Raw genomic sequence first — 21,675 nt, 5'->3', positions numbered from 1 at the left:
AAACAATCTATACAAGCATATAAAAGGACAAATTCCACGTGGTACCCACGAACATGTATTTGTAAACTACTTGTTACAATAATAAGCTTGTGTTTTGGTCAGCAAGTCAATGAGGTAAAGGTGATGAAACGGTGACACGTCCAAAGAGCGAGCCAGACGTCATCAAAAGATCCGTGGTGCGTTTACGTCTATCGGAAAAATCTGACATGGATGTAGACGAGGGTATAAGAAATGATAGATGGTGATAATGGTTATAATTGCATAAGTTTCCTCCAGGATCAGGGGGTGGGCACTTCATATTTCCGAGATACCACATGAGAAACTGCGGAAGGCCCCACAAGTTTATTTAATCTCTTTATAAGGTCATTAGTCCAGCCCTGCACAACAGTCCCTGGTTGGCATGTGGCCTCTTGGGAAAATTAATTGCTCACCTTTACAGGTGCTTGGATTTCCTCCTAAAGTTCAAAGACATCTCATCCAACATTGTTGTCGTTTACTAATAAAATTGTATAAAATCAATAACAGTAGCCTAATATAAACAGACTTTTTGGTCATCTCAAAAAGAGCTGACTGCATGTTTGTAACACATTTCACACTGATAGTATTTTCTGTGGGACAGGCACTGCTATTTTAAGTTATTTTATTTTGCCTTCACGCTTCCTTTACTTAGTTAAATACAGCTTAAACATTACAGGTGTTTAACTAGCTTTTTTAGGTAGCATGTGATTGAGGGTCATAAGTCATGATGGGAAACCTTTTTGGAGCATTTGATTGGTCATTCCTATATTGTAACTTCATGCATGATGGGCTTACATGCTGAGTCACACCCCAACAGCAAAATTTGAGACAGCTGGGTTAAATCAATTGTTATGTGAAAGTCATTAATATATATAAATGATGTGTTTCACTTTTATTCCAGTTTCATTGTGGAAAAAAATGCATTAAAATGATGAATTCTTTTTTCATTTATAAAAATGTCTTTGTCTTTGGTGTGAGTCCTTGGTTTCAACAGCTAACTTCGTCCAAAACACACAGCGTGACTCAGTGATACATTTCGTTACTGATCGCACTTGAATGCGCCCGACAAAGAGCCACTTTACGACTTCCCAAATTGGAAATTAAGAGGTTTTATGACGAGGAAGCGCATGAAAGCAGCACGTCGACCTGACCCAAAAGCGCGCTCCCTGCGTTTTACGTGTCTCCTCCCCCTCCACACTGTACGTGCGCGCACCTTTCTATCGCGTGGTGGGGATCATCCATGTTGCTACTAGTGGTGGAGATAAGGTTGTAATCCTGAGAGGCCCCGGAGACGTTTCTTGGGTTTTTGTATATGCTCTAACTCGGCGCTGACTGCTCCGCGTCGTGGACTGAAGCTCTTTTTGTCTCGGAGCGACACAGAGGCGGTAGACTCTGCGGAAAAACTTCACGTTTCCCTGAAATTGAAGGCGAATTCGGGCCGGGGGGGAGGACTGGTAATCCTGAGGGGGGAAGAAAGACGGTGGTGGGAAATGGCCACTCAGGTGGAGGCTCTCCTACCCGGCAACCCGCTTGCTCAAGCGAAGGAGCACGGTAAAGTGATCCGCAGTGAGCCTAAGGAGGAGGCGAGCGGCCGGGGCGACGGGGCCAAGCGGCAGACGGGTGTCGCCGATCAGGGGAGCGGCGGAGGCGGCAGCAGCAGTCCAGGACAGGGAGGGACCACCGGCTCGGAGGAGCAGACCTCCAAGCGGGCGACAGAGGAGAGCAAAGGCGGCTGTGACAGCGAAGACAAGCTAAGCGAGGAGGGAGTTAAAGGCGGCGGTGGCAACAAAAAGGACTTTACTGAAGCTCCCCCGCCCAAGGTGAACCCGTGGACGAGGAAAATGAATGCTGTGACCGTGGTCAGCGTGAATGGACAAGCACACCACGGTCTGTACCCTCCCTACGTGTTGATTTACTGGCTGTCAGTGTTGTGTTTAGTGTCTGCCTGCACAGGTGTGGTCGTCCTGCTTGCACAGGGGGAGTCATGGGGGTGATTTATTGAACCAAAAAGAAAGGAAAAAAAGAGAGGCAACAGAATTGATGAACAAGCTCTAACTGTGGTATTTTGCAGGCTGGTTATATTTGGAGTTAAAGCCCTCCCTCCACCACCACCTCCTCATAGTGAAGGCTATTCTTGGGGGAACATGGGTGGCTGATTGCACAAGTGAGCACACCCTTCCCAAAAAAAAGTAAAGGTGCTCCAAAGTGCATGCAGCTTTTCTGAAATTTAAAGGTGCAGTTCAGGGATCCGGTACCCCAAATAGCCCTTGACTTGCGTGGACGTTTTATGGGCACTGTGTGTTGTGGTGCAAAGGTTGTGAAGTTGCTCACTGGTGTGTCATCAGGTCGTGCATTTTCTTTTACTTGAGAGTTTTGGTGTCTCTTTCTTGGGACTTTTTAGGAGAAGGAGCGTATTAATTTTTTAGCAATGTCATCGTGCATGCTTGCTTGCATAGACTTTAAACTTTCAAGTTAGGAGGAGAAGAAAGAAGCTCCCCTGTCTTGATGATCTCCCTCCCCCTTCTTCTGCTGACACCCACCCTTGCATACAGCCACATCTCTGCTCTGCTGACACACACCAAGCTTGCCAAATATTTAAACCAGTATTTACTACTGTTTGCTTTTGGGACCGGTTTCGACACAGCATCAACCGCATCAGTCGATCGAGACATCCGCCATGTCTCTCGCATTGCATCAATTAGCATTAAAGGCACGAGTATGCTCGGTTGTGTAGTAGCTTAGCCGGCTAACAATAGCACACTGACTCTTTTTGGCCTAGTCCTTCGCCGGGCCCTTCTCATTCAGATGTTAGCCTAGCTCCCATGTGGCTAATACTCGCTTCCGATCAGCCCGTGTAAAGTACGTCAGCCTCTCAGTCGTTTAGAGAGCCCTCCTCGGTGCTGAAATTCTTGTCAAACCTGAAACATTTGGTGGTTTAAGCTCTAAAAACGAGCATGTTTGTTGTGAGACGTCACGTGTTCACTCCACGTGTTCCCCTAGAGAAAGGCATGAGAGCTGTTAGCTAGCTAGCTGGCTGCTTGGGCGACTTCGCTGCATTAGAGGGCAGATGTCGCATGTGGCGGTCTTGCCTGAGGCGGTCCGGGGGTTTTCGTGGTAAAGAAGCCGGTTGTCACGTCGTGCATGTGTTGTCAGAGCAAAACCCGGTACCTAGTCTGCTCCTCCACCCTGCTAGGTGTCGTTAGCTTGGAAGCTAGCAGGCAGATTTCATCGTGGATTTTATCTTATCGATCAGTGATCTAGAAAACGGATTACTATTATATTTTTGTCTGTAACAATTCACACGAAGTTGCCCCAGAATCCACACCACTTGTCGATAATCTATCAGGTGGAGTGATAATTGGTGATGCACATGTAGGGGACAGTTCCCTGTCCTGTTAAAGCAACGTGGTTTTCATGTCTCACAGCCATGCGTGATTTCCTGCACGCCGGCTGTGTTGCAGCCGCTCAGTCAGGTCCGAGTCTTTGTTTGCACAAGAGCTGAAAGCGTGTGTAACTCATGCAGACTTCAGCCTGTACTCAGGGTGGATTGGATTGCTTCTTGCTCCTAAATCTGTCACATCAGCACATGAAGAGCCAGTTTGTAGCTTGCCAGGCAGCATTGCCCCCCTCCACCCCTTCTTTATCCTGATTGAAACCGGTTTGCTGGTTGACTTTTTGAGGCAGTGGCTCTAAAGCTTTTTGTTTTCTTGTTTACTTATGATTCAAGGCCACTACCAGTGTTGCTGGGAAGTTCTAGTCACAGGTTTTTGTCTCCATGACTTATGAGCAGTTCCCTGAAAATAGATTTCAGTTTTTGGGTATGTAGGTAAACCATGGTTTTGGGTTGGGTAGTGATATAGAAATATGTCTACCATGAAGAATTTTTAATTCTTCTGTTTTTTGTCATTCCAACACGTTCATTCGCAGGAAGTGAAACTAAGTTTTGCACACAGGTCCCAGGTAAAAGCCAAGAAGAATGAGAACACATAAGGAATATGTACAAAAACAAACTTTTTTTGTGAGAAAGTTTAGCATAAAATATGTCAACATACAAGTGTTTGCTTTTGCAAAATAGTTTTAATAACACACATATATGATGTTTACGACTCAGATGTTTCACAAGGACTGAATTTGGTCCAAATAAGCTATTTTATATTAATTGAAGAAATGATAAAATAAGTCTTTGTGGTTGTGTGGTTCCAGAACTTTTGGCTCAGTTTGATCCACCACACAGACAAATTCCTGACATAAAACGGTAGAGTTTTGATTTCAAAAACAAAACAGTAGGTCAAGATTTTGCTCCTTAGCTAGTCAGAGTCATTGGTGGGAATAATCCTACTCTTAAGTGGAGTTCTGTAAGTGGGATATTTTAAATAGCCAGGGGATGCTTGTGGGTGTTTTTTGGCCATCTCTGATGGCTGTTGAACCGATGTTACTTTGCCAAACCCTGGCAAACCTTTATGTTGGTCTGGCTTTGCATCAGTGTCACCTTAAAAAGCTAATAGAAGTAGGCTTATGATTAGTTTCAAGTGATCATTTAGGGAAACTAAGATCCCCTCCGTCATGGAAATTGGTAAGACAGAAGGTGGAAATGGAGTTTAAAACCCTGTAAGCGATCACACTGTAGTTTCTAATCAGCCGTTTGTACTCTGTGTGTCCTTGAACAAGATCCTGGAATTCTGTTATGGATAAAGCTAGAACCTGCATGACTGGGAATGGTTATCCACATGTCACAGTGGGAGTATGTTGCTATATGTTAAAAGCGGATTTCGACAAGATATATAAATTTTTTTCCCCCATGGTTCAGACTGATTTGGTTTCATATTAATGTCAAGTTTACCTGGAGTTTTCTAACCACACCTAATGTGTGCAAAGTAGCATAACATAAATCCTGTTACATATACAGTCATAATTACCGTTACCATCCACCATTTAAAAGAAAGATCATCAGCTGACTCATTATGAACATTTAACAGGAGTGAGAGATAAAATGTTTGACCCAGTAAGGACCTGGATGGGTAGTTGCTCCATGTCATCGTACAGAGTTCAGAGAGGACATTCTTATCAGACCTTTGAATTTGCTGTCCTAGAGAAAATACGAGACGACACTCTGGTTGAAATTTAAAGGCATGTGTAACCTTTCTGTTCAGAGATGATGGATCAAAATTAGTAAAGCGCAGTTTTTATTTGTTAGCTTCAGTGTAAGACTGTTAATATTTGTAGTAAACATGAGTGGGGCTGTTCTCCAGGGAGTGTGGCTTCATGTTTACTCCCCAAACCACCACTGGCGCTCAAGCACACCACACCAGTTTCCCCCAGGCTGGCGTGTAAAGAGTAATGACCACAGGCTTAAAGGTGCACTGTGGAGTTACCATGAGCACACAAATTATGTTTACATCCGGTGTTGTGTACCAAAGCACTTTCTTGGGCTCCTTAAGATATGGCAAATGTTTAAAGCATTTCCTTTCTCATCAATCATTTCCAACAATGGCTTGTTGAGTATATTTAAATTGAGACTTCCCAGAAAGTTGATTCTGTTCATTTGGATGTTGCGTTTTCAGTGGGAGAAATGTTTCGGCACTCATCCAAGTGATTTAGTGTGTCCAGATGAACAGAATCAACTTTTTGGGATTTCCTTAATTGCACCCATGCTTTTCAGTGCCTTTGGCATGTCTTTAGGAGAAGTTTGTATGTTTGTTTGTTTGTTTGCTTTTTTGTCCACATGCATGACACAACTGCTCTGTAGACCTACTGGAAGTCAAAACTCCCACAGGGTACACTATATCTTGATCTCCTTCACTTTCTTTGTGGAGCAGGGGGGGACTGTGCCAGTGTTGTGTATGTGTGTGGCATCTGTTATCCACTTGATGGAACACCACCATCCTCAGTTGATTTTTACTGGTAGCGCAAAAATCAGAGCTTCCTGTCTCTTTTTTTTCCTACTAGACAAATAAATGACCAGGTACCAATATTGGTCTTTAATAAATTTAAGCTGCTCATCAAACAAGGATCGTATCCTCATTTGAGTTGGACGTAGTCTGACTCAATTGCCATGGACTTCATGCTGATGGGCTCTTTTCTAGTGACGGGTGACGGGTTGAGCCATTACAAGAAACTCTGTGGCTTAACAAAGACTGCAGTACAAGACGGGGTGGAGTTGTAGTTCATTTGTGGGTGGAGAATCTTCACAGACAGCTGATTATATTTGATTTTTGTCACAAAGTAGTTGGTCGATGCGATATTTTAAACTGTGAAACGATGAAAGCTCCATTTGTAACATGAACACGTTTGCATGTGTACCCCACCACTGCTGCCTGTAGGAAATTTAACAAAACCAGGTGAGAGTGAGGGGTGCGATAACTTTGTGGCTTGCAGTTGTCAACCCTGCCAACCCCATGAGCTGTTTTTGTTTCTACTTCCTGTCCTGTTTACTTTTTTCCACTTCAGCAAAGTACATTAAAAAAAATCCAGTCTACCTTCACTATTACTGAGAGAGGTCTGACCTAGAAGCTGAAGCTGAAGCTGATGACCTTTAGATTTCTTTAACATCTGTAGTATGTTGTTTTGTGTCTTTCTCAGGCAAAGTAGGACAATTAAACAAAAAAAAGTGTTTTCCAGCTAATTTTCAAAGTAGTTTTGGTGATAACAAAAATCAATTAGCTAAAAACAAGGTGATATAGAGAGCTGACCAATGTCCAGTGCATAAAAGACTTGTAATTAGGAGCAAAGTGCAGCCACTTTGGCTAAACCACTCTGTTTCCTGTCCTCCTACAACACCTCACTGCTCTGTTCTGGCTCTGTGGGTGTTGCTTCTGGTACTAATAAAATTAAACAAGTTTAGTTTGCAGTACCAGGGCTGTTTTCTGGAGAGATTTCACTCCAGTTATTTACCATGACTTTAGTGTTTCAACCATCCATCCATTGTTTTCAACGGTCATAATAGCAGCATTCTAAGCAGAGAAGCTCAGACCTGACTTTTAGCCACCTTCTCTTTTAGCTCTTCTTCTTCAGCTCTGTAATCTCTCCAGTGTATACTAGGTCTGCCCTGGGCAGCCGCCTAGCAGGACATATATGAAACTCTTCATCTAGGAGGCATCTTAGCCAGGTACCTGAACCACCGCAACTCACAACTTTCAATATGCAGGAGTTGTTCTATACTGAGCCCTTCCCGAACAGCCAGACACCATTTAGAGGAAATTAATTTCCAGCACTTGTATCCACAGTCTTATTCTTTGGGTCACTACATAATTTTAATGTGATTGGGAATAACAGATTCAAAACATTCAGTATGGATGTTCCTGGTAGTTAGTCTAGTCTAAAAGTCAGAAAATGATAAACTGAGGGCGGACTAATGGCTAAACTTTGGTAATGCAAATATTTCGTGTGTATTTAAGGTTAATGCTGTCTAATAATCAAAGTGTATTAAATGTTGCTTTAATGGGTTGCACTTTGTGTTGTACCTAACATTGCGTCCACTCCCTGAGCTACAATTTGGATGGGTAGCATGGTTATGTTGGTATACTCTTCTATAATTGAGCTTCAAATTTACAACTTCACAGATGGAAGAGAGACACTGTCATCTGTTGGGAATTCAGTGTTGGCTAATGGTGTCGAAACAGTAACAGGGCTGACTCGTTGTGGATCTCCCTAACATTGATATGACTCTTTCTCTCATTTAGAGATCAGGAGTTGGTGTTTTTCTTCACTTGGGAGTTTTGTGTGGGTGTAATGTTGCGTTCCGTTTACCTATTTCCAGTTAAATGTAGTTGTAGTAGGACTGGAGGTGCAGTGCATCTGATGTGTTGTGTGATGAAGTCATGCTAACATGAACACACCAGCTAATCATAGTCTTGAATTGTCCTTAATTACTCAAGTGTTCTTGTGTTTTTGAGAATTGGCACATTTAAAAGTATAACCTGGAGAGTTGTGGTTTAGTGCAGACATTGGTGTACACAGCCACAATTTTTGAGGTGATTTATACATTTTTCAGCTCAAAGCGCCTAAATGATTTAAAGTGTTATTTTCTTTTTGCTGTTGTGGTAATTGTCAGCTGAGGTGTGACCTTAGCTTGGCTGGGGAGTCGGAAACAATCGGCAGATCTACAGAATACATGCAAATATAGATTGAGCTCAGTGCATTAGCATTCCTATAGCATGTACAGAAACCTTTGAGTAGAGGAAGGCAGTTAAACTGTCTTCTCTTTATAATTTGCATCACATGCCTTTAGTTTATTTACTTTCTATTGTCACCACTTTAGATTGTTTATTTTTAGCACACTATTTGTATAAGATTATGTGCTGTTTTTGTTTCTGTAGCATGGTATGGTTTTCATCTCACCTCTCAGTTGTAAATCTGAAGTACTCTGGTAGTTTGTGGATATTCAGAGCTGCTCAGCGCTTTGTAGGGGGTTGCTGTTTTAAAATTAGCATGGACAACTCTGTTTTCTCCTGCATTTGTCCCAGCCCGTAGCTCTCGTTGTCTTTAATGTCACTAGTGAAGAGCCCCCCTCCGACTCCCCTTCTTGTGTCGTCACACACCACGGATCTGTTTGTTGGCGGGTTTTACGAGGTGTCGGGACCCAGCGAAGGTCCCATCCCTGAACGAGTGTTAACAGTTGAATGGGTAAAATGGAACTACAGCTGCAGACCAGGCTGCCACCATGCTTCAGCTGCTGAATGGGTCCTTAATGTGCTAATGGCAGCTCAGCTGACTGGTTGGCTTGTGTAAATGAGACTGTGTTGGAGGTTAGGGGGAAATTTGATAGCTTCTGTGAGCTTCTGTTGAACCTACAGAAGCATCTCAATGCTCTGGTGTTGCTGAGTTTTCCTTTTTTTTTCTCTGAAGATTTCATTACTGTCATAGTCAAATAATGAGTTGACTGGCAAAAATGTTTATATTTGAAATGCATATGGTAACAGTGTCTCTAATTTTAGGAGTTTCTGCTTTTCCCCTCTTTAATGCCACTGCATAATGAGCCATTTTAACGTGTGCTCTTGGGCTACGAGTAGGATGTAATGCACAGTTTTACATTGTTCTGTAGGAAGAAGGAATTACAACCAAAAGTTGAAAATGGAAGTCTCAACATAACCAATCCTGTGTTGTTGTTTTTCTTAATTTTTTTTTAAAAGTGTCAGATAGCAAAACTGAGAACATCATGGCTTGTTCACAAAGTGTAGCATTGCTAAGCTAGGTAGCAGCCTAGTGTCTATTGTACTCACTGTACTGCACTTCTCCCCACACACTACACGCGTGTCACATACAAACTATAGTCCCTCTCTTAGGTTGTCCAGCTCGAGTTACTTTTATCTATCACCGGCTTGTGTCTGGACTCTGTGATAAAGGCACATCCCTCCAAGAAGGTTCGGGTGTGGACAGTTTATATCGAGGACGTGTCCAGTTGGTGGCACGTTGAAATATGACTTGGCTCCTCTGTATTTTATTTTTTATTTTTTATTGGCTTGAAGGGTGGGTGGGTGCCAGTTATATTTCATCTTATTCCTTTGTTATGAAGTGTGTACATTATGGGGGGAAATAATTGTGGTAATGTTCATGCAAACGTTGAATCACTTTTGGCATTTATAGTTCTGTGAAGCCTTGGACGATTAACCATTTCTTTATATTTTGCTAGGAAAATGGAAAATGACTGTAGCCCTGTATTTTTATTAATTTTGTCCCTGTCAGACTGTTTCGTATTTTTATTTATTTGGTAGATTCAGTGTCTGAAGATACTTTAAATTTCCTTGTAACGTTGGTTCATCGACTGACTTAGGTGCCTTTTTTATGTTGCAATTATACATATGCAGTTCCAGTTACATGGGAAGTCTTGCATGTCGGAACTCGGTACGTTCCTGTAGGAAAGTCGATAAAGCAATGGTTCTTCCTTGCTAAGAAGCAACATAATTTTGTTTTGCAGCATATTCATGGATCTTGCTGTGCGTATTGCTTTTTTTTAGCGACTCACAAATGCACAACGGTGGCAGTTTGTTTGTTTATTTAAGATTCATTTTGCTGCTGCCAGCTTGGATTGTTAACCCCGGGTTGGTGGGGCTGCTCCTAAATTCTGAGTGGCAAAATCCAGAAGTTGGGGGGGGCATTCCAGATGAAACTTTTGACTGGAAACTCAGAAATTCCAATTTAATCTGGAACATATCAATAGGGCAGTTTTGTGCAAGACGTTAGGCAGAGGAACTGGACTGAAAAGGCTGATATCTAAAGGAAAAGTATCTGAATACCTTTTAGATAGCATGGAGAAATATTGCTGAAGCGCACGTTTAAAACAATAAGAAAGTCTCACTCCTTGAAAGGGGGGAAAAAAGTAAAATGTGGGGTGTCTCAAGTACTGTACACAGTGTATTGAGATGTAGAAATGGTTGTCAGGCACTCATAAAGTGGCCACAGCTTTTTAAGCAGTTGAAGTTGGTATAATTGTTCAGCCCTTCATCATAGCTGATCATCACCCTTCGGGATACTGTTACAGTTTCGCAGCTTTGGTTTTAGTTCATTTAAAAATTGTTGAAGCTTTAAGTCATGTGTTCTTCACTCTGCCTACTGTTTATCACCCCCACCACCATCTGTCACCACTGTCCTGCCTGTACGTGACTCTGGCGATTGGACAGTTTTCATCTTATTCTTAACTTGAACTCTTTCCACATCTGAGGTGAAGTTGGAGCCCGGGTCGCTTCATTTGATGTGCGTCTCTGTGCTGGCTGCGAATGCAGCACAGAATACTGAGCGAGACATCTCCTAGTCTTTTTACTCCATGTGAGCTTGTGATGTCATCACCCTACAGATCACGTGACTTCAGAGGGAGTCTTCAACTGTGCATGCGCTGCGATTGTACGCGTTTCCTCCATATTTGGTTCTTGCGTGCAGAAAGGCTTCCCCCCCTCAGTGGTTACTCCGCTCTGTTAACAATTCAGACTGCAACAGTGAGTAGAGAAAACTCAAGAGAAAGTGTCACACTCATAACTTGAGATGTTGGCTGTGACCAGTGTTTGGTGATTTTTTTTTTAATTTATTTATTTTTTTTAGGTGATTATTGCTTTATCCAACCAGTGATGGTTGTTTGCTGTCCTCGGTGCCTTTTGGGGGAAATGTGGTGTGTCTCAAACATTTAAACAAGATCTGCCAGGATTTATTTTAATTAAAGAAATCATAATGGGGATTCTATGTTCAACACTTTTTTTCCCCATATATCAAGAATGTGACAGTTATGGGGGAAATTCCAGAAGCCAAATATGGAGTCAAAATAACAAATCTTTTGAATGTACAACCTCAAAATCATGATACAACACATGTGGGAGTGGAGGAAAAACCTGTGTGATTCAGACCACAAAAAAACCCCAGCGTTTGGCTGAGGAATGGGCCCGTTTCCCAACGCTGCGACTGTGTTTGTATAAGACTGCAGAGCCGACGTGGCATAAAGTTTATTTATAGGATTCACCAAGAGAGCCCCCGTGGGATCTTAGGGCAGGTACTGAAGCTGCTGTAGGATTCAGGTGGAGGCCAAACACAAATTCCCATGAGGCATGTGCGTTGTGTGGAGTGGTTGTTTGGTTTGCGAGGATGGGGAGGGGGGAGGCACTCTTGGGGCTGTTGATTGGGAAGGAGGACGAGATGTGGAGGAAGAGCTTTTCAGAAATGTGCAGAAATCTGTTTTGTCAAGTTGGAGCACTTGACTGCAAAATAAGTTTAAGTGTATATTACAGTAAAGCATTAGAATTACAAAATGAACAGATGTGAAGCTCCCACTGGAGAAACTTTAAGAGACAATGGCTGATTTGAACTGTTGGTTGGTAGTGGCTAATGTTAATGGTAGCCTCTGGCAATCCAGCATGCACAGCAGGCTGCAACAACCTTCAGTGAGCACTGTGGGGAATAAACATAGGAGTGGGTGAAATGAGAGAATTGAAAGAAGTAGTTGATGTAGTGCTTGAGAGAAGAGTCACTACATACTAATGTCTTTAGACAAGAGCACGCTGGTCTTGGTGAAGCAGTGAATGGGTTTTTTTTTTTTTCCTCTAGCAGCTGGAGCTTCTCAAACATTCACATTGGTATGTAAATAATCATTTTACATTCTGTGTCTAAAAATAATCTGTTGGTTACAACAGCAATCTTTTAATAGTCCTGAAGAGTTAAATGTCCCTCTGTTTAAACAGATTTGAAGAAATTTACATTTAGCATGTGAGCAAATTACAGTTTGCATGAGAGTGCAAGCATCTCAAACCTTTAGGGGCTATTTCTATATTATTAATGGATGTCATCAGTCTGTGAAGTTGTTATAAGTACTTAGTTGTGAGCTGCTGCTGGAGAAAACGGTTTCGGGAACTACCTGCAGGGAAAGTCCAACTACAACTACATGCTGCCGTCAAACTAATAAAAATTATGTAATGGTGTAAATCCAGTCAGCTGTGACAATTTTATTTTCTCGTGGTGTTGTTTCTTCATTGGTGGATGCTAAGTAGTAAGTTGAGAGAAATTGCAAACGGCATATTTATCACATTTTGCTCTGTCAAAATCTTTCTTCCCCCCCATTTTTGTGTTTAGGCTCTTTACGTGTGTAATGTTAAGACTTTTGTTTAAGTGGTTGTCCCCAGTGCTTTATTCTTGTGTTGGCCTATTACCAATGCTGAGAAAATGTCTAATCCAGTTCAGGAGCTAAAAGAAACATCTGTAAACGCTGATTTTTGTCGAATTATGACTTTCCCAGTAGGGCTGTGCGATATGACCAAAATCTCATATCCCGATATAAGACATCTATCGTCCGATAACGATATAAATCACAAAAATTTTACATTTTCTGTAAATTCTGTGAATCTCGCGCAGCTCGACTTGCGGGAAGTGTTTCCAGCTGTGCGTCATGTAGCTGGAGTCGAGTGTTTTAACCGATGCATGAAACGATACAATTTTAGACATGAGTTGTAACGGCCGCCGTTTTCTTTGAGTATTTATTACACGGCGTGCTGCGGGGAAAAGCCTGTTCTAACGTTTGAGTCTAAGGTTTATTTTTTTAGCACCTGGTGGCTCTTTTTTACTTCTCATCTGTAAATAATCTGCTCTTTCACATGATTCAGTTTATTTTGAAAACTCTCAACAGGATCTTGAACTTTATTGTGAAAGGTTTATGTGGAACATAAACAAACGGACACGCAATGCTGTTACCGTCGTTGTAGCTAACCACAACGCATTAAAAACAGGCGCTTGTCCGTCCGTAGTGTGGTTATATAAAATATAAAAGAGAACTTTAAGAAATTAATATAGTGACCATCAAAACGATGAAAAAATATTGCCGTAAACAGTTTATTTTGCGACACCACGAAACATACGATAGCGTAAAATGAAACGATAGATGTTTTTATAACAACACATCACACTGTTCGATATAATGATATATATCGTTATATCAAACAGCCCTATTTCCCAGTATCTGGCACGCAGACACAGGAACACTTATCTGTAACGCTTCCTAGAAGTCTTAAAAAGGTTCCCGGAGGCTGAAAGTACCCCGGTGTTACCCGACTCTGAAGACTCGCCTTTCAACTCATTGTCTATATTATTTTATTTATTTTTAAAGCATTTAAAAATGTAACAGTCGGTGACTCATCTGTAACATGCATGAGAATAGGTCTAGCTTACTTAAGTAGCCATCAGCATGGAGCAGTCTTTTTGTTTGTTTGTTTTATTTGTAAATGGAAGTGCTGTGCGGTTTCTAAAACATATACCCCAGGTAGGTGCTCCTCAGTGGGGTAAAAACATGTCCTAAAAGCAGAAACTTTTAGGACATAAATGAAAAATATTTAATAAAATGAGTAGAAGCACAGCAAAGAAAAACTTGAGTTTTCATCAGGGTCTAACACTCAAACTGTGAAGCTTAAAAGGGGAATAAAGGTGTGCCACAGGCTGTGCTTTCTTTGATCAGCTGATGCGCAGCTTAAGCTACATATAATTTAGTGTTGTGTACACTGTAAACAAAATATGGACACTCCTCCTTATAGTCAAATTCAGTTCGTTTTAGTTCATGACTGGCTTTCAATTATTTAGATTTACTTTAACACTTGTTTGTGTGCGAGTGCAGCATTGTTTAATTGTCGTGCATTTAGATTGTATTTAAGTGGCTTTTCCTCAGTTCATATACAGCTGATGTTGAGGATCGGGAAACAGCAAATGGTGAAGTTGTTTGTATCATTTTGATTTACTTTTAATGAAAAATGAGCCCACTGATTAATTCTTCTCACTGGGTGTTTTAGTCGGCCAGCGTTTTGTTCTTCTTGTTTCTTTATGTGCAGGAAAAATAAATTATTTTCTTTTTAATTCTGAGCTTTTTTCAGGTTGGCACCACGTGGTGATTGTCGTACACTTCCCTCTCCTCCTCCCCCATTTACATCTTCACTCATTTTTTTTTTTTTTCTCTCTGTAGGGTTTCTGTTATTTAGCCATTTCTCTTTGTAACACATAGTCATACCTACACCCATCTTTCAGTTTGAGAGTATTCAGTAGCACAGTTGTCAGAGCTTTATTACAGTTGCCCCCATAAAACTTAAAATACAACCAGCCTGTACTCATACCTGCAGAGAGGGGTTTTTAAGGTGCCAAAAGTCAAAAACACTTAAAAGTCATGAAGCAAAGCTCAGGAGTGAAGGTTTGGGATCACAGATGGAAACTTTTTGATGTGGTGTAGTAAAGTATTGTGAAATGGGCCACATTAAAGAGATTAAAATCTACAATTTGGCTTATGAGAGCATTTTAAATAGGTGTTACAGTAGTTGTGTAATAATTCTGAAGCATTATGACGCAAACAGGATGGAGAAAACTGAAGGGTTGTCATCAGTTTCAGCCAAATGCTCAAACTGATGCTAGAGTCACACTAGTGAAATTAGAAGTGACCAGCTGTGCAACCACGGTAGAGCTGGGCGATATGAGATTTTTTCATATCACGATATGTTTTTTTCATTTCAGGCGATAACGATATCTATCACGATATAAGCCAAATAACTATATTTGTAAGATTTAAATGTGCCGTTGCTCACAAGTAAAATGTGAAATAATCAGCAGCTTGTTTTTATTTAAATATTTATTTCCCATAATAAGTTCAACAGGGTAGATGTACTTAAGGAACATGAGACTTTTTCAGATAAATAAAGGCAAATATTGCAAACTACACAAAAGGCAGCCGCTAAAGCGTTTAAGTTTCAAAATAGAACAAACAAAACAGACTAAATTGTCAATTCCACTTAGAAACAAAATATTAATTCTAAAAATAAATCTTAGTTTGTTTTACAGAAGAACAGACAAAACTGACTAACTTTTGTCAATATCAAATAAACTGAGAACTAAAAGGAAATTCTCAATCTCTCCTTGTTGTATAGCTGAGCTTTTCAAACAGTTTTAACAGTTACTTTAGTCTGACAAAAGCCGAATGACGAATTAGCGCTTCCAGTCAGAGACTGAGGCTACGTCCACACGTACACGGGTATTTTTGAAAACGGAGATTTTCCGTTTTCGTTTTAAAAAATAATCCCGTCCACACATAAAGGCAGAAATGAAGGAAAACGCTGCTATGAACATGCCAAAGCAGCAGGTGGCGCTAGATTCCTAACCGTGCAGAAATGTTGGCCAATCAGAAGTCTAGAAGCCTCGGTGGGAAAAAGTAAACAAAGCTGCGGCATAGAAGCAGAACCGAGTCGTATGTGTGGACGGACAGTAACTGTGTGTATATGTAAGCATTTAAACACTGCAGAGAGTAGAATTAACAGTAACAGTATTGTAGAAATTCATTTCACCGAAACAATAACGTGGCGCACAGTGTGACGCATGCACCAGTTTATTGTATTTCCAGACTTGCTTTCGGCACAATTTACAGTGCACGCTACTCTGTTTTTTGTCAGACTTGAAATAGCCGAAATACCTTCACACTACGGAACTTCTATGGCTCTTCCGTTCGACAATCTCTCCGGCGTTGGAACCATCATCTGTTTTCTCTTCGGTCACGCTCGGTTGATTTTTCTAGTCGGCACACTCATTTCCTCCATTACGCGCTGGCTCCATTACCCGCTGGCTGCTTCCCAAACAAACACACGTGCGGCTTGGCACTTGTGCTGTACGTAACAAGTCACGCGAACGTGACGCTGCGGCTGTGATTGGTTCGGCTCTGCGCTACTTAATTTGGATTGGCTGACCTTTTTTTTTTTTTTTTTTTTTTTTTTAAGAGGACAAGAGCGGCGAGGTCTATCGCGATAGCTTAATTTCTCTATCGAGTAAAAGTTATATCGCGATACATATCGTTATCGTTCTATCGCCCAGCTCTAAACCACGCCCGTTCAGGTGCCATCTTCAAGGTGACTTTTGTGTGATAAGACGCTGTCCAGCTGCTATTGTGTCAGAACAATAGTCAACAAAACCACAAACACTGTCCAACATCAAAAATAATTCCTGTGGTAAAATATTTTTACAGTTGCGTCCTTAATATTTCAAAGACCTGAACACAAGGCCACATATCACTTTTTTTTTTTTTTCTGCTTTTGGGCAGAAGCAATGAAATTTGTGATGGATTTCTGTGGTTTAAATTGAGTCCCCTTAATACAGTTAACAATACAATTTTAGCTTCTCAAGTGACATTACAACTATAAAAGTATCATGAAATAATTGTTAATGAGGGAAATGTTGCATTTGTTTGTACTCTTGGGCTGAAGCATTAAATTAGTAGAGAGGTTAAGTTAATGGCTATACCACGGAGTCTTGCTGCAATAATCAGTCACTGCTTGCATTACTTAAATGCCCTGGAAGGTAGTTAGATACACAAAGAGCATCTTATGTGAACCCACTGACGATGTGACTGCCTGAGGAGCATCAGCTTATAGTTTGCCTAACATCTTGGCCCAGGGAGGCTCTCCTCTGACCTTAAACTATCATCTGCAATCATCATGTGACGTGCACTGAACACTGAGCAGCCCTGTAAGTAATGCCTACATGTCTGTCGAGGAGGATTCCTAGCATGCGGCTCAGATGATCATGAGGTGGCAGTTTAGCTCAACAGCTTGCTTTTTAGTACTGAACAACACTTGATTGTCCACTTTTTGCAGAGTTTGGTGGACTATGAAATGTAATCACAGTTTCAGGAACTAGTCTGGTTCATTGCTGCTGTTGGGTTCCCAGAAGTGGTCGAAGCGATATTTAAAAAAAAAAAATAAAAAAAAATAAATTGCTGTAAGTGTATGAACAATTAGTTACAGAAGTAAAGGAGATCAGTTTGTGAGAAAACATCAGCAAGTCCTTCTAGTGGCAAATCTTGCCACCTGGTGACATCTCCATGATGTTAGTTGTGCAGTCCATATTTTAAGAGGGAGGCGATGTGCAGGAGCACGTGCACAAACAGTTGTATCTGGTAGTTATTAACAAAAGGGGGAAAAATTTGGAAACTTCAAACAATGTGACTCTAAAATAAAACTAAACACAATGCACACTTACAGGAAGATGCCACGTTTTCTCTCTAATCCCATTGCTTTTGCATTACCAGCCTCATTTACCTGGGAACTACCACTTACACAGGTAAGGGAGGGGTAATCAAAACATAAGTAACTTGATAGATGCTGTTAATGGTAACCTGGCTCCTGATGTCACTTGTCAATTTTTTATTTTTTTTTTTTATTTTTTTTAAGATTAGAACCTATAATAGATACTGTGTCCATACAGTCAAAGAAAATCTCACTTACTGCTTCTGTTCTGCACTTACTCGCTCACTGATGTAATGGTCATGCAAATCTATCTTTAATAATCCTAATACCACCGAGCAGCTGATTTCCCAGAAAAGCAGATGAATCACAGAAGCAGTACAGAGTATAGCAAAAATGGGCAAGGCATCACCCCTTTCACAGAGGACCGTAATTTTTTACAGAGAACATAATTTCCTTAGGGATTAATAAAGTATTCTGACTTTTGATTCTAAATGCACTTTAAAAGTTGGTGTTTTTGCCCAACTGAAACAGCTCCTCTAGAGTTCTGATTGTTGGAGGCCACGTCAGAGTGCTCTGTCATGGTGACGAGGTAGAAAGACTCGAGGAAAGTTGAGTGTTTCCTCCGTTGTCCCACTTCCTGTGATTAGGCACAAAATGAACAATCATGCACAACAAGGAGCAGTGAGAAATTTTTGTAACTACTATTGTTCATACACTAAGCAGATAAGAGAGGGCTAAATGCTTGAGGAATTAACACGGATTCCTTGACTAAATAAGTGCAAAGTTGTTACGCTGGCCAGTGTTTCAACATGGGTCTGCTGACAGGAGAGCAGGAGTTTCAGTTATGCATTAACCTGACCCAAATGTGGCTGGAGTTTAAGTAGGTGGGTGGGTGGAAATCTTAGGTGTTTGCAGATGCATACCTGTGTTCAGGATGATATGTTCAGTCCTGTTTGGTAGTTGAGACTTGGTCACAGAACAATGTGACACGAGCAAATGATCCATGTGTCTTTGGATCTTTACTTATAAGGCCAGTTAAAGCTATTTTTGGTGCTGAGCATACCATGAACAAACTATCCAGCTGAGGAGTGCCATTTGCTCTTCCTAGCTATTAGGGGAGTACAAATTTTAATTTTAGAGTTGCAGGATTTTTTTTGGAGGAAAATAAGTTTGATGTCAGGCTTTTTGCGCAGTTGCTGGTCTCATAACTTTCCGAGGGATCTTCTGTGGAGACGTTTATTCTTTAGCTGAAGAGGCAGGAGTAATAGTTCACACTTTGTCCACTTTTGGCTGCACATTTCTATTTTCCTATGAAGGTCAGGAACAAGGATGTACAAATCTAGGTCAAAGTAAACCAAAGTTTTCTTCCATTAATTGTAAAAGTCTTCTACTTTTAGTGATTTTCCTAATTTTGGTGGTAAAATGACTACAGGCCAGGATGATTGAAAAGTCCGGTCATGAGGCCGCCTAACACTGGGGGGTTCCAGCTTAAAGTAGCAAACCAGGTTAGCGCAGAATCAGCTTCCCATTTGGAGAAATCCTTTGGTTTCCACCTGCCATTAGTGAGTTTTATCAGACTGGCACATTCATGTGACATTATCAGCCGCGATTAGTGTAAGCGGCCAGCTGCTGACGCAACTTTATGCCTGCTAAGTGTGGGATGTTGCGTTCGCCACCTGAAACGTCACCAGGTTATAAGAAGCTTTTGTTTAAGGGTAAAAAGCTGCCAGTTTCACAAAGCAAACTTTAGCTGTTTAATTATTTCACACAGCTTCTTTATGAAAGACTGCATTGATGAAAACAAAGTAGTAGCCTGGGAGATGGACCTGAAGGCCTCTGATTGGAGCTAATGAGGGGCTGACTAAAAATTGCGCTGTCTGTATCTGCAACAAATCCTTTGTTATTAGAGAAGATCTGCAAATTTGTTGCTCATAAAATTGTTCTTTTAAAGGAAGGATGTTTAAAAGATAAATAAAAAAAAAATATATCTATACACACCTTCCACCTTAGTTTCTAAATGGGTTATTCAGTTACACTGTGATTCTCCTGGCTGGTTGATGTTGAAAGAAAATGTGGTTTTTGAATGTTCTTCATACCGTTTTATCTAAATAGGCATTGCACAAATGTATTAGCGATCAGAAAGACACCACGCCCTCGCCCTGTTTGTTAGTTCATGTTGCGTGATTGCTGTCGTATGTTGCGTCCCATCTTTGATCTCTCCAAGAAATCATTTTTTATTTACTACGCAACTTCTGTTGAGTAATCCTTGGGGGATACAAGGCTCCTAAACGGCCTAGCATGAAGCAAAAGTTAAAGACTGTAGTGTCAGGAAGCTCAAATTAAACCACTGTTGCACCATCTCCTAAATTCATGGCTCAAAGTTAAACAAACAGTCTAAGTTTGAAGTCCAGGAATCATGTAAATGAAGTCCAGGGATACTACGGGACAGTAAAGAGACATGAGGTTCAGCTCGCAGTCCTCTATTTGATTAAAAACAACTGATTTGAAGCTTAACTCTGATTATTAAGCCTGTGTGTAAGGATATTTGTGGCTCCACATGGACTGAAGAGTGATGTTGAAAAAGAAAACCTCTGCCGCCGTCTCCTCCTCATCTGCTTAATGTGACCATCTTGAGGTCTTTAGCATTGAATTGCTAACCAAACTGGTCAACTTGCATCATGGGTAATGTACACATATTTCTGTATAGAAATTTTAAATTCAGTGGCTAATTTAATATAATTCCATGCGATTAGCTGGCGAAGCATTTGCTGTGGCTTTCAGTGTTTTCCTCATCCTCACTTGTACTTAAAATGCCTCAGAATCGGCTTATGACGGCGTTCCCAGCCTGGGAAAAAGAGAGTGCACAACAGCAAGCATTGCGATGAGAGAATACAATCGGAAAGCCAAACTAAAGGAGAACTAGTTAAATTCTGGATCTTCTTTCTTTTGATGTTTAGTTTTGTCTTTAAGATAAGATAACCTTTATTAGTCCCAAACATGGGAAATTTGTTGGTGCTTAGACAAGTGTCAGACAGATACCCAAATCAAAAATCATATTTACTACCTATAGTGGATCTAAGGGGAGAAGAATTCTCTACAGTCATGCTCTCTGTAAACGTGACTTTTAGTTTGTTTTTCTGAATGCTTATAAGACCAACTTATATTATACAGTAGACTCTTGTGTTTGCACTTCTCTCCCTCATCCTTCCCCCGTACACTTTTACTGCACTTCTTAACAGAGCTGAATAATAAAAGGCTGTAAATTTGTGTCCATTTAGAGTTCATTCAGTGTTCAGATTTTAAGTACTTTAAACTGAGGCTACATCATCAGAACGGTTGATGCCAGACCTACTGCCTGCTCTCAGACATCTCATTTGCCAGTTGGCTGTCTATCAGTTTTCAGCTGCAGTGAGATGAACCAAAAAGAGAAAACAAGAGGTTTGTTCTTTATATTTTCTTATCAGTTTCTCCGGTGATAAATGAACAAAGCTAAAACAAAGTAGAAAATCGGTGGTTGATATAGGATGTTGGTTAGTTAATGGCAAACATCAGTATTGAAAACCGATGCCAACTTTGACCATGTCCTAAGTAGGGCTGCCACGATTTGTCGACTAGTCACGATTACGTCGACTATCAAAATCGTCGACGACTGATTTAATAGTCGACGCGTCGTTTGAAGCTTTGTAAGATCGCAAAAGACGCAGGAATAATAGCAGGATTTAAGAGTGTAATAACGGACTGAAACAGAAGATGGCAGCACTGCATGTACAAGGATGCCAGCTGCCGTTAAACCCCGAAGAAGAAGAAGCAGCTGTGTCCCAGAATTCATAGCGCGGCAAATTGTTTTCAAACCCACCGCCGTCTTTCGCGACTCAGGTTAAATATATATGAGTCACTTAGATAAATTAAAAATGTTGTTGTTTGGCTTTTTTTTTTTTTTTTTTTTTTAGTATTTTATTTGTTCCTGAGTAAATCGGTTTGGCTGAGATTAAAGTTATAGTTTTTACACAGCTGAATAAACGTCAAGCAGACAGCTGATTATCAGAAGTGTGAGATGCTGGAGAATATACTCCGGTGTCCTGTTATATTTTAGATAGCAAGGAGTTTATTAAACTTTCACCGAAACAATCTGCAAATTTCATTAAAATTGTAATAAACTATCATCTTGTCTTTATTTTTAGTTAGCACTACCTTAAAGCTTAAAGCT

General features: G+C 40.8%; 1 protein-coding gene across 4 annotated transcripts in view; it reads left to right on the top strand.

Moving 5' to 3' along the window:
* The first annotated feature begins 1,188 nt into the window (after positions 1 to 1,188).
* larp1 (La ribonucleoprotein 1, translational regulator) overlaps positions 1,189 to 21,675 on the top strand; it is a 50,006-nt gene continuing 29,519 nt past the window's right edge. For 2 of the 4 annotated variants that reach the window (XM_014333820.2, XM_014333819.2), the window contains exon 1: positions 1,190 to 1,905. In XM_014333820.2, the coding sequence (XP_014189306.1) occupies positions 1,509 to 1,905 (397 nt within the window). In that variant the 5' untranslated portion in view covers positions 1,190 to 1,508. Of the gene's footprint in view, positions 1,906 to 16,250; positions 20,151 to 21,675 lie in introns of those variants that run through there. The other 2 variants (XM_005923128.3, XM_014333821.2) reach the window with 2 other exon arrangements.

Source organism: Haplochromis burtoni, unplaced genomic scaffold (assembly GCF_018398535.1).
Source record: "Haplochromis burtoni strain Fernald_Lab_line unplaced genomic scaffold, NCSU_Asbu1 Contig_66, whole genome shotgun sequence".
Lineage (NCBI taxonomy): Eukaryota > Metazoa > Chordata > Actinopteri > Cichliformes > Cichlidae > Haplochromis > Haplochromis burtoni.
The sequence above is the reverse complement of the archived record's forward strand: the minus strand, read 5'-3'. Positions and strand labels throughout refer to the sequence as shown.